At 38.1% G+C, this 12,085-nt stretch overlaps 1 protein-coding gene and 1 non-coding gene across 2 annotated transcripts in view; both read right to left on the bottom strand.

Annotated features, from left to right (window-relative positions):
- The window catches only part of MCMDC2 (minichromosome maintenance domain containing 2), a 35,762-nt gene extending 34,007 nt beyond the window's left edge, over nt 1-1,755 (bottom strand). Inside the window, exons 1-3 of the mRNA XM_068525826.1 lie at nt 1,662-1,755; nt 1,444-1,574; nt 1,307-1,366 (exon numbers count right to left, since the gene is read on the bottom strand). Coding sequence (XP_068381927.1) covers nt 1,307-1,366; nt 1,444-1,574; nt 1,662-1,755 — 285 coding nt within the window. The remainder of the gene's footprint in view (nt 1-1,306; nt 1,367-1,443; nt 1,575-1,661) is intronic.
- Nucleotides 1,756-7,584: 5,829 nt separating this feature from the next.
- Nucleotides 7,585-7,657, bottom strand: TRNAG-CCC (transfer RNA glycine (anticodon CCC)). Its single transcript has one exon. It is a non-coding gene; the product is annotated as a tRNA-Gly (tRNA).
- Between the last annotated feature and the right edge of the window lie 4,428 nt (nt 7,658-12,085).

Raw genomic sequence — 12,085 nt, 5'->3', positions numbered from 1 at the left:
AATGACAAAGATTCATTGAAACCTATCAGATATATTTAAAAATTCATGTAATTCTTCATAGTTTAAAAAAGGAAAAACAAACAAAAAATATTGGTCATCATTGGAGGCTGCTATATTTCAACTCATCACTCTGAAAATTTATAAATGGAAAGAATCAAACATTTCTTCTGCTTTTCCTGTACAAATTGTATTGCAGGGTAACCAAATAGTTGATGAGAGGAAAAACTTCTCTTACAGGATAGTTTCAGCTAATAAATATAGAAGGTTTGCTAAAATTAGGAAAACCACAATTTTGAAACTCCTAATGAAGTAATGGAATCTAGGCAGTGACTATCAATAGCTGCAAAAACCATTAGGTGACAGTTGGTGGGAGACTGTATATTGGAGGGATCAGACTGACATCATCTGCACCCACTGATCAATTGTGGCATTGCTAGAAGTGGGATAACAAATAGGACAGTTCTCCTAATGTAGGGCAGTATGAAACACATGACACTATGATATATTCTCATCAAAATGAGTTGAACTTGAATCTAAGCAAGTCTTTAGAGCCAACGTTTTTTTCCAGAAATTTGGTGTCTAGGGGTATAAGTTAAATACTACAAGAACATAATCAGACAAGTCCAGATTATGAGACATTTTACAGGACAGTTAACTAGTTTCTTCAAAAATTCAATGGCATAAAAAAGGAGGGGGAGGAAATGGCTCTAGATTAAAAGAGACTTAGGGAGATGTAAGAACCAGTTATAATGTGTGTACCTTGTTTTAGTCCTGACTTGAACAAATCAACTGTGAGACAGTCTTGAGACCCCGATTGGGTAAATTTCAATATGGACTGGATATTAGATGATACCAAGGAAGTATTATTTTTTTTTTTGTAAATGGTAATAATGGCATTAGGGTTATATAACAAAAATGTCCACAATTTTTAGAGGTTGATACATACCAAAGTATGTAGGGGTGAAACACAGAATGTATTTTAAAGATTTGCTTTAAAACATTTCAGAAAAAAAGTGACGATGCCAGTATGGCAAAATATTGCAAACTATGAAATCTGCGCGATAGATATATGGAGGTTCACTGTATTATTCTCTTTATTTGGGGGTATGTTTGAAATGTTTTATTATAAAAATGTTTAATGTTATAAGTGATAAAACAGGAAGTAAAGATGCGTATGTAGATAATCTATTAAACTTTGAAAATATGTTTAAACAAAAAATATATATGAATATAAAAATATTTATTTACAAGGTATCTTGAAAGTATTGTACCTTAGTTTTCTTTGTTAAATTTAACTAAAACTTACTTGAGCTTCAGTCTGTAATTGTCCAATTAATGAGAGAGTCTTAACAGCAATAAAACAGACCTGTGATTTCAAACAAAATACCAAAGAAGTTAGCAAAAATTCCATGTGGCATAAAATTATTTCTTTCTTTAACTTACTGATTGAAAAACTTGAGCAGCTTTTAAAGGCTGGTGTAAAATATGATTTCCAAGTTCAGCATCCAACTCAATAATATCAGAGGGATTTATTAAAATACTGAATCGATAGACAGCATAACTTTGTTTTGAATCTGTAAAAATACACAAATATAAAAATGAGGACAGTTATACGTAGGACTTTAAAGTTTCTAAAATAAAGTCAACTTTGCTGAACATACCATTGTAGGATTTGCAATTGTCTATGAACTTCTGGAGGCCTCCACTTCTGTCAAGATAGATAAGGGCTGACTCTTTCATTTTTAGATTTGACATTTTCTCCTAGTTAATGATTCTTCTCTTTTACTGAATGATTAAACCACAGTTGCTGGTGAAGACTACAGAGAGTGAAATTCATAGAAAAGACAAGAACACCCAGAAATTTAAAAAAAGTTACATTTAAGGATCTATAATAAAACTGTTTAAACTATTAAATGTAAAATTGACAGTGAAATAAAATGAGGTAAAATTTCCAACTTAAAAAATTCCTGGGAGTTCCCTGGTGTCCTAGTGGTTACGATTCCGGGCTTTCACTGCCATGGCCTGGGTTCAATCCCTGGTCCGGGAACTGAGATCTGGTAAGCCCCGTGTGGTGCAGAAAAAAAAAGTCCTACTCAAAGGGAAACAAAACTGGTTTCTCTTGCCAAATGATATTTTTATCAACACTAGGTTATGAGACTCGCCATAAGATTTCAAATTTAAGAACAGGAGCCTCAAATGTCTCTTTACAGAGTAGGTATACCAAAAAATGCTTGTTGAAACTAATATTGGATAATGAGGTCCCCTTGCAGGCGTTGTTTAAAAAAATGAAAGTGGTAAAAGCTGTTTCACAAATTCAATATAAGTAACAAAATGTAGCTAGCCTACGAAGTCTGAAAACCTGGATCTAGATCCAGCATTTGCTAGTTGCTGTGGGTAAATTACCCAACCTCTCTTGGTTCATCTGTAGGAAATTAAGGGGTTGTATTAGATGATAAGGTCTCTTCTAGCTTTAAATTTTCTATCAGGGGCCAACATAAAACATTAAACCACAGTAATGAGAGTGGAATACATAAAATTCATTTAAAGACAGCAAACACCAATTGGAAACAATATATGCCAAACATTGTATTAGGTTCTAGGGATAAAATGATTAAGATTGAATCCTGCCTTCAATGGCTGCCAATTTAGAGAAGTCAGAAATAATGACTATCACATTTATTCATTATCAAGTATTTATTGGGCATTTACTATTTATTGGATATCAGACTGTCCTAGGCACTGGGGATACAAAGATCAGTAAAATATGGTCCCTACTGTTCAGAGAGTACAGTGAGGGAAAATAGATATGTAAAAAATTATAATTCTGTACAACTTATGTGCTATTAAAGAAATATTTATGTACTAGAGAGCACAGAAGGAACAACATACACGAAATAGCTCACAAAGTTTGGGGTCATCCTCGTGTAGGGGTCATAATATTTTCTATTGTTTTAGGACATTGTGATTTAATACAGTGGGGACAGACATGAAGTGATAAATTCTACTTTAAAGGTGACATTTGATAGGTAAGATGTCACTGATTGAAGGAGAGGTGAAGAGAGGAAGAGAAAGTTGTCCAAGGATAGAGGTAATCCCCCTTCCCCTAATTTTCAGACCTACACTGTTGAATCCATACCCCTGTTCCTTGGAGTTCAGGTCACTTTCCAAAGAAAAGTAATCGAGACTGTCCTTCTCGCTATTATATGGCGGGGGTGGGGGGGTGGAGGGACGCACGGCGGGAGGGAGCGGGAAGAGAAACTTGGGAGTTCATTTCTCTGTGGCCCTAAGTTCAACTATCTTAAAGTGTGTGCTGTGTTCAGAACGTTACATCTGTGCTTCATGAGAACGTAAGGTTTCCGGGGCCGAATGAAGGGAGGCTGCTAAAAAGGAAATGGCTGGGTGGAGCTCAACCAGACTGAAAAATTTTGAAGTCCACGATGATTATACAGACAAAGGGAAACCATCAAAGTTTTTAACAGGTGAGTAATGTGGTCAGATTTTTATTTTGTAAATCAGTACCTGCCGCAAGTGCGGAAAGTGCGTTGGAATAGCGGAAGAAGTGTCAATAATCAGTTTCTAAGTATTGAAAATAGTCCTGGGAGATGGATGGCTCAATCTAGGGCATTAGGGGTGAAATGGAATGGAGGGGATGGACTCCAGACTTTTTTTTAAAGATTTCACCCTGGGCATGGTTTCCGGTCTGTGAGGGTGGGTGGATGATGCCGCTCTAATGGAAATACGGAAGCCGGGAGAAGAAGAGGGAAATAAAAAGGTAAAGTTCCTTTGAAATATGCTGACTCTGACGGGCTCCTGGGACATCCAGATAGACAGAAGCACTAGGGCGACATAAACCAGGGCCTGGCGTTCAGGAACTCAAAAAAGGCTAGAGAGAACGCTGCTCTGGGCATCACCTGGGTAAAGCGGGCGTCGTCCTGGGAGGGGATGCATTTCCAAGGTATGGGAAAGTGGAGGAAAAGACATGGACGCCTTTGGAAAAGCACCCAATAAGCGAACTGGAATAAAATTCTACAGGTCTTCCCACAGCCTAAAGAACCCAAGTGTTGGTTCCCTTGAAACAGACGCGGGGCGTGTCTTCTCTGCGGGCCGCGGCAGCAGGAAACCACCTCACAACCAAAGTGGAAGCAAAGCGAATCCGGCCTCACACCCTGGGCTCCAGGGCCTGTCCCACCCTCAGAGGCAACCTCCAGCACTGCGGACCCCAGCCCAGCAGTGTGTGACCACCCCCCACTCTCGCACCCACCGAGCTTCGTCCGTCGCGCGCCACCTCAAGCCCGAGCCCGGGAGCCAGCAGGCCCACGCGCGCATGCGCGCACCTCCTGGCCGTTGGAGGCGCGGAGCCTGCCGGGACCGCCCCTTCCGGTCACCAAGGCAACTACCCTGACATGCCCTCCACCCTCTTTAATAGAGTCGCTCGTGCTTCCTCCCAGCGAGGCAAAGGACAGAGAGAAACATAGAGACCCTCGGTTTTCGTTGTTATCGCAGGCCAAGGGTGTCCCTGTTCGTTTCAAAAACTTACTAAAAACTCTCCTGGTGGGAACGCAAAACGGTGGAGACAATTTGGAAAACTTTCCCTGATAAAGAACCACAGTTACTATATGACCCAACAATTGCATGTCACATATTACATATTATACATAGATAATATGAGAGGGAATATAAAACATATGTTGACACAAGAACTTATATGTGAATTTTTATAGTATTGATGTTGATAGTATTATAATAGCCAAAAAGTGGAAACAACTGATAAATGGGTAAATAAAATGTGGTATATCCATACAACGTAATGTTATTTGGCCATAAAAAGGAATGAGGTCCTAATATGTGCTACAACATGGATGACCCTTGGAAATACTATGCAAAGCAAAAGATTTAGCTAGATAGGAAAGGCCAAATATTGTATGATTCCGCTTATGTGCAATGTCCCAAATAGACAAATCTGAGAGAGAGAAAATAGATTAGTGGTTGCCTGGGGCTTATGGGGTGACTGCTAATGGGTATGGGTTTTTTTGTTTTTTTTTTAAATTGTGGTAATATACATAAAACTTACCACTTTAACCATTTTTAAGTGTACAGTTCAGTGATGTTAAGTACATTCACATTGTGAAACCTCACCACGATCCACCTCCAGAACGTTTTCATCTTCCCAAATTGAAACTCAGTCCCCGTTAAACAATAACTCATTTCCCGGCTCCCCACTCTCCCACGTGCCCCTGACAACCAGCATGCTATTTTCTGTCTCTATGAATTTGACTACTCTAGGTACCTCATGGAAGTGGCATCATATAGTACTTGTCCTTTGTGACTGGCTTATTTCACTAGACAAAATGTTTTCAAGGTTCATCCATGTCATAGCACGTCAGAACTTCCACTTAAAGGCTGAATAATATTGCATTTTATCTATATACCACATTTTGTTTATCCACCCATACAGGGTTTCTTTTCGAGGTGATGAAAACGTTCAAACTTGATTGTGGTGATAGGTGCACAACTCCGAAGAAACCAAAAGCCAGTGGATTTGACACTTCAAATGGGTGAATTCTAAGGTATGTGAATTAAATATCAATAAAGCTGTTAGCAAAAAGCCAAAACTTGTGCTGAGTCCTCCCCCGTTAGTATTACTTGGTACAGTTATGCATGGGGGTGGGGCATCAGGAGGTGGAAGGTTGGACCACATGCCATGGAAAAGTAATTGAAGCCACCCCCTTCAGTATTTAACAGGGTTGGCAAAACACCACAGAATTTGTTTCTCTGGGGGGAATATAATCTATATGAGTGACGAGGTGAGGAAAATATTTTGCTGAACTACAAATCAATTTGCAACAGCAAAGGGCTGTTAAAACTGTCTCGTACTACAATTCTGTGGTCATGAACACTATTGATATTTTAGATGAGAAGAACTAGGCTATGGTCTGCTGATGGATCTTGTGTTTTATGGTAGAATCAATTCTTCAAAAAGGTATTCACATATAGTTTAAAGTTTTGCAGGGGAACCCATGTCCCCTGCATTGGCAGGTGGGTTCTTAACTACTGCGCCACCAGGGAAGCCCGCCAATCTGTTTTTAATAAGGAAAGCAGCCGCTCCAGTCCTCCTCGGAAACCCTGAGGAGTCTTCTCTTTTCTCCCTTACCAGTCAAATAAGAAGCATTAAAATTTTGATTCTAGACATCACTATCATTTTCAGAGAGTTTGCAATGTGCAGTAGTGGACTGAATACTTAAAATTTTAAGTGCTTTTCTTATGTCCAACGTATTTTAAAGGATTATTAAAAACATAAAAACCTATTAGAAGATTCTACTGGACTTGGTTGATTTAAAACGCCATGATTACTTTGGCATGGAAATGAATTGTTATGGTTAACTGATTAACCAAAACTTATTGATACATTGCTGTAAATACTCAGCATTTTGTTATTACAGAATATCACTGAACATCACAAATTTTCAGTGGCAGGTTGAGAATTAGAAGCCCCCCAATAGGTTGAAATTTCAAAGTAGATATCCCATGTGTAAAACTAGTAACTTATGCAAGAAGCAACATTTTTAGGTACACTCATATAGGGCATTTGTTAGGCAGATTCATAAAGATGAATACTTCATAAGTGATAGGTTCATTTTAATTTTTTAACTTGGGGGTGGTTGTGTGGAAGAGGACTGTTTTATGCAAATCAAAGTCCTTTCCCTTTCCATTCTCATCCCCTCTCCCATTTTTTCTTTTTCAGCAGCTACACAGGACCTGCTCTCTTGCTTTTTTCTTTTAATTTTTTAGAGCAGTTTTTAGGTTCACAGCAAAACTGAGTAAAAGTTACAGAGAGTTCCCTCTGACTTCCCTTCTTTTACTAGTTTCCTAAGGTAGGAACTTAGATTGATTTTAGATCTTTCTTCCTTTCTAATTTATGCATTCAATGCTATAAATCTCCCTCTAAGCACTACTTTCTTTGTATCCACAAATTTTGATATTTTGTTTTCATTTTCATTTAGTTCAAAGCATTTTAAAATTTCTCTTGATATTTCTTCTTTGATCCATGTATTATTTTTAAGTATGTTGTTTAATCTTCATGTATATAACTGGGACTTTCCAGTTATTTTTTGTTATTGATTTCTAGTTTAATTCCATTGTGGTTTTAGAGCAGACATTATATGATTTCTACACTTTTAAATTTGGTAAACTGTGTTTTTTTATGGCCCAGAATTTGATCTATCTTGGTGAATGTTCCATGTGAACTTGAGAAGAATGTGTTATCTGTTATTTTTGGATGAAACAGTCTACAGAAGTCACTTCTATCCAGTTGATTGATGGTGTTGTTGAGTTCAACTATGTCCTCGCTGATTTTCTGCCTGCTGGATCTGTCCATTTCTGAGAGACGGGTGTTGAAGGATGCCTAATGTAGCTTTATATACCCTGTTGTTAGGTGCATACATATTAAGGATTGTTATGTCTTGGAGAATTGACTCCTTTATCACCATGTTTGTTTAACCTATCTATCTGCGCCAGGTCTTAGTTGCAGCATGTGGGATCTTCGTCGTGGCATGCGGGATCTTTGCTGTGGCACGTGGGATCTAGTTCCCTGACCAGGGATCGAACCTGGGCCCCCTGCATTGGGAGTGCGGAGTCTTAACCACTGGACCACCAGGGAAGTCCCTAATGTCCTTCTTTATTCCTGATAACCTTCCTTTCTCTGAAGTCTACTCTGTCTGAAATCAATATAGTTACTCCTCCTTTCTTTTGATTAGTATAAGCATGCTATATATTTTCTCCATCCATTTACTTTTAATCCGTATGTGTCTTTATACTTAAAGTCGATTTCTTATAGACAACATGTCGTTGGGGCTTGTTTTTTGATCCACTCTGAAAAATCTCTGTCTTTTAATTGGTGCATTTAGACCACTTATGTTCAGAGTGATTATTGATATAGTTGGATTAATATCTACCATATTTGTTACTGCTTTCCATTTGTTGCCTTTTTACTCCTTCCTGTTTTTGTGTTTTCTTTTTCTGCCTTCTGTGATTTTAATTCATTCCATTTTCTCTCCTTTCTTAGCTGTCAGTTACACTTTTTTCTTTACTTTTTTAAAATTAATTAATTAATTTATTTATTTATGGCTGTGTTGGGTCTTCGTTTCTGTGCAAGGGCTTTCTCTAGTTGTGGCAAGTGGGGGCCCCTCTTCATCGTGGTGCGCGGGCCTCTCACTATCACGGCCTCTCTTGTTGCGGAGCACAGGCTCCAGATGCGCAGGCTCAGTAATCGTGGCTCACGGGCCTAGTTGCTCCGCGGCATGTGGGATCCTCCCAGACCAGGGCTCGAACCCATGTCCCCTGCATTGGCAGGCAGATTCTCAACCAGTGCGCCATGAGGGAAGCCCCTTTTCTCCTTTTTTAAATTGATTGTCCTAGACTGTAAATATACATTTACAACTAATCAAGGCCCACTTTCAAAGGACACTGCTTCATAGTATAGTGAAGTACCTTAGTGTGAATACCTTATAATAACAAAATAATCTTACTTCCTCCTCCTCATTCCTTGTATCATGGTCATTTGTTTTACTTACGTAAAAGCATAAGCAAGCATATTTATATGATATATACGTAAGCATACGTAATCAAATACATTGTTGTTATTATTTCAGTTATCTCTTAGATCAATTAAGAATAAGAAAAAATAAGTTTTTATATTACCTTCACTTATTTCTTCTTGGATTCCTTCTTCCTTTCTTTATGCAGATCTGAGTTTCTGAATTATATTATTTTCCTTCTCTCTAAAGAACTTCTTTTAAACTCTCTTGGAAGGCAGGTCTACTGGCAACAAATTACCTCAATTTTTGTTTGTCTGAGGAAGTCTTTATTTCTCGTTCACCAAGTTGGTGGGTTTTTTTTCCTCTCTCTCTCAACACTTTAAATATTTCAGTCCACTCTCTTCTTGCTTGCATGGTTTCTGAGAAGTCAGATGTAATTCGTATCTTTGTTTCCTCTGGCCTCTTGCAGGATTTTTTCTTTGTCTCTGATTTTCTGTAGTCTGAGAATATATGCCTAGCTATAGTTTTGTTTTGTTTTGTTGTCTTTGCATTTATCCTGCTTGGTGTTCTCTGAGCTTCCTGGATCTGTGGTTTGGTGTCTGACATTAATTTGGAGAAATTCTGTCGTTATCGCGTCAAATATTTCTTCTGTTCTTTTTTCTCTCTCTCTCCTTCTGGTATTCTCATTACATGTATGTTACATCTTTTGTAGTTGTCCCACAAACTGAGCGTCTTTCTCAGTTTTCTTCTTCTCCCCCCGCCCACCCCGTATTAGGTGGGTTAGGATGGCTAGAAGGAACTGGAGTTGGGTATTTCCTTTCCCCCACCTCAGTTATTAGGCTCTGATAAAACCCTGCCGGTCAGGTTCTGATTAACCCGTTTCTCCTGAGGGCAGGCCTTGTTCAGAACACAGTGCTCTGGCATATTTGAAAATGGTTCATTTTCCCTCCTCCTGCTGGAAGCACAAAGGAATTTTTCTCTAATATTTGTGAGAAGTTGGTTGAGCCCCGGGAGGTAAATCTCACAAAATTGTGGGGATCCCTGTGACTAGGCTCTCCTGGACTTTCGAAGTCTCAGAGTTGTGCACTTAACCCCCAGCAATTTGTCAATACAGCTCAGGTCTTCCTACCCCTGCACTGGCTCCCGTGGTGGCTGCCTCTGTTCCAGTGAAGCCACAGATCCCTGTATTTGCCCGTCGGTCTCTCCAGTCTTGGGGGCAGCAGTCTGTCCTGTGTCGTCCACTGTCATCTGTATCCAAGAAAGGTTGTTGATGTTTGTTCAGCTTTTTTTACCTGGCAACTTCTAAGCTCCTTCCATGTGAAGCTGGAAAACAGAAGTCCCTGTCATGCATTCTTGCGTACTTGCATTGCTTGGGTTATGCTATTTCTACCTCTTCACCACTTTAACTTTTCCTTTGGACCAAATTCCTGATTCTCTTCTCTGTCATGTGGTACAATGGCTAAAATACTTAAGATGACAGGATTATGATTTAACTTTTATTTTTGTCTTACATGTAACTGACTTTATTGTCCCTTTTAATATTTTTCTTTGAGGTTTAATTTGCTGTATATACAGCACAGTGCACAGCACTCAAGTGTTAAAGTCGTAAGAGTTTTGACAAACACAGAGCTTTGCTTCTGATATCTAATTGAAGCACATCGCTAGGGGCTATCTTACTAAAGTAAATTACAGAAGTGTCAGTGTGCAGCATCAGTGAATCATTAACAAAGTAAGCTGTCACTGAGGCATAAGAGAAAAATTCAACACAGCAAGGCTATATAAACTACTACCTGGAAAGAACCAAAACAACACACTGAGATCAAATTTGACCTTGAGTGGGTCTGTTTTACTGTATATAAGCCTTCTGGATTCCAAGAGTTAACTAATAAAACATAAAAACATTTGAATATTGACAACTCATTGTTGACTTGCCCACAAAGATTTAACTAAAATTGAGTGGAAATCTCTGCTCCCTAATAAGGTGGAAATACTGAAATTTTATTAGAAAAAAAGGATGAATCTGAGATATATTCCTGCAAGAGAATTTACAGCAAAAACTTCAGTCACACTTAAACACAAGATTAGTAAAAACACCAAATGGGCATGGTTCTTACAGTAAGCAGGGTTATGTAGAGTAATGTAATTCTTTGTTTTACACTATTCCCATAAGAGTCATATGGTGATCCATCATTTTCAGTACTTATTCAGTACATCATTTTCATAACTTATTTGTAGGATCCTTTGATTGGCTACTTCATTGCTATAAATACCACTCTGAATTTATACTTCTATACTTGCTTTTTTTCTTTGTATAATATTGCTTTAAACTATTCTCTACTATCTTGATTTTGGGTAAATTATCAAAAAGTTATCCTTTTGAGACAGCTATATTTCTTTCTGACTTAAGTACCTCTGTAAAAATGGGCATAATGCAAAGAAATAGTGAAATAAGAAATACTTTTCTGTAGGGGTGTCCCTTTAAGGAATATGTTTAAAGAATTACAAATGGGTGGTTATATAAAATTGCACCAAAAATGCTAAATAAGTGATATAAATCTCCAATTGGAATGCTTTCAGGGAAATGAGAGAGCAAATGCTCTTAATATTAGGTGAGTGAAGGCGAACAAAAGTGGCAGAGAAGAAACCCAGTCTTTTTATAGCAGTAAATCCTTTTGATCATCTAAACAAAGCTATGCAGCACTCCCTGCCCCAAGTCGATTTTATTTACACACAGAACTTGGTATATCTTTTCAAGGTACTCATGCCACTTGAAACTCATCCACGTACACTCTGGGGTTTCATATAAATGAACAATCTCCTTGGGATACAGAATAATCTGTAAAAACCAACAAAAGTAGAAACTGCTGTTAGAGGCAAGTGGCAGAAAATTCCACTTCAAAAACAGAGCTAACTTCCAAACTACATACACGAGGAAATAAGTTATCAATTTTAACACACTTTATTGAAAATCATGCCAGCACTACTAAAAATGTTCCCACATACCACTCCCACTTTTCATACAGTATGTGAAGTACAAAAGAATGAGTCATAAAATATCTGTGTAAACGTCTGTAATATTATGCCTATGGATAATCACTATAAAAGTTTCAGGTATGCCAAAAGATATTGGTAATGGTAAATTTTTATAGTGATTAAATTTTATAGTAATAAATATTTCGAATATTTAAATCACTTTTGAAACATTTGCCATTGCTGAAATTATATCCCAACAGTGTTTGTTGGCTCATAAGTTCAAAAATTATTTTGGCATAAAAAACTTTTGAGCAGAGTACCTGCTGCCAGCATCTACGTCAGCTGGCACCTCTCCCCAGGTGTGCCAAATTTTGTAATTTTCAGTGTGTGCTGTGACATGACAATGGTTGGGAAGCCCTACACTGTACCACAGGCAATAAGAGGTATGTGTAACATGAAGAATGTCAGGGCTTCCTCATTTAGACCTTTGAGTTTATTTTGGCAATAACCATGAAATGGTTCAACTATTCAAAGGGCAGACCTTTTTCTAAAAGACTTAGCATGCTCTGAGAAAAAAA

The sequence above is a fragment of the Eschrichtius robustus genome, chromosome 17 (assembly GCF_028021215.1).
Source record: "Eschrichtius robustus isolate mEscRob2 chromosome 17, mEscRob2.pri, whole genome shotgun sequence".
Taxonomy (NCBI): Eukaryota; Metazoa; Chordata; class Mammalia; order Artiodactyla; family Eschrichtiidae; genus Eschrichtius; species Eschrichtius robustus.
Note: the sequence above shows the minus strand (reverse complement) of the source record. Positions and strands in the feature narration are given on the sequence as shown.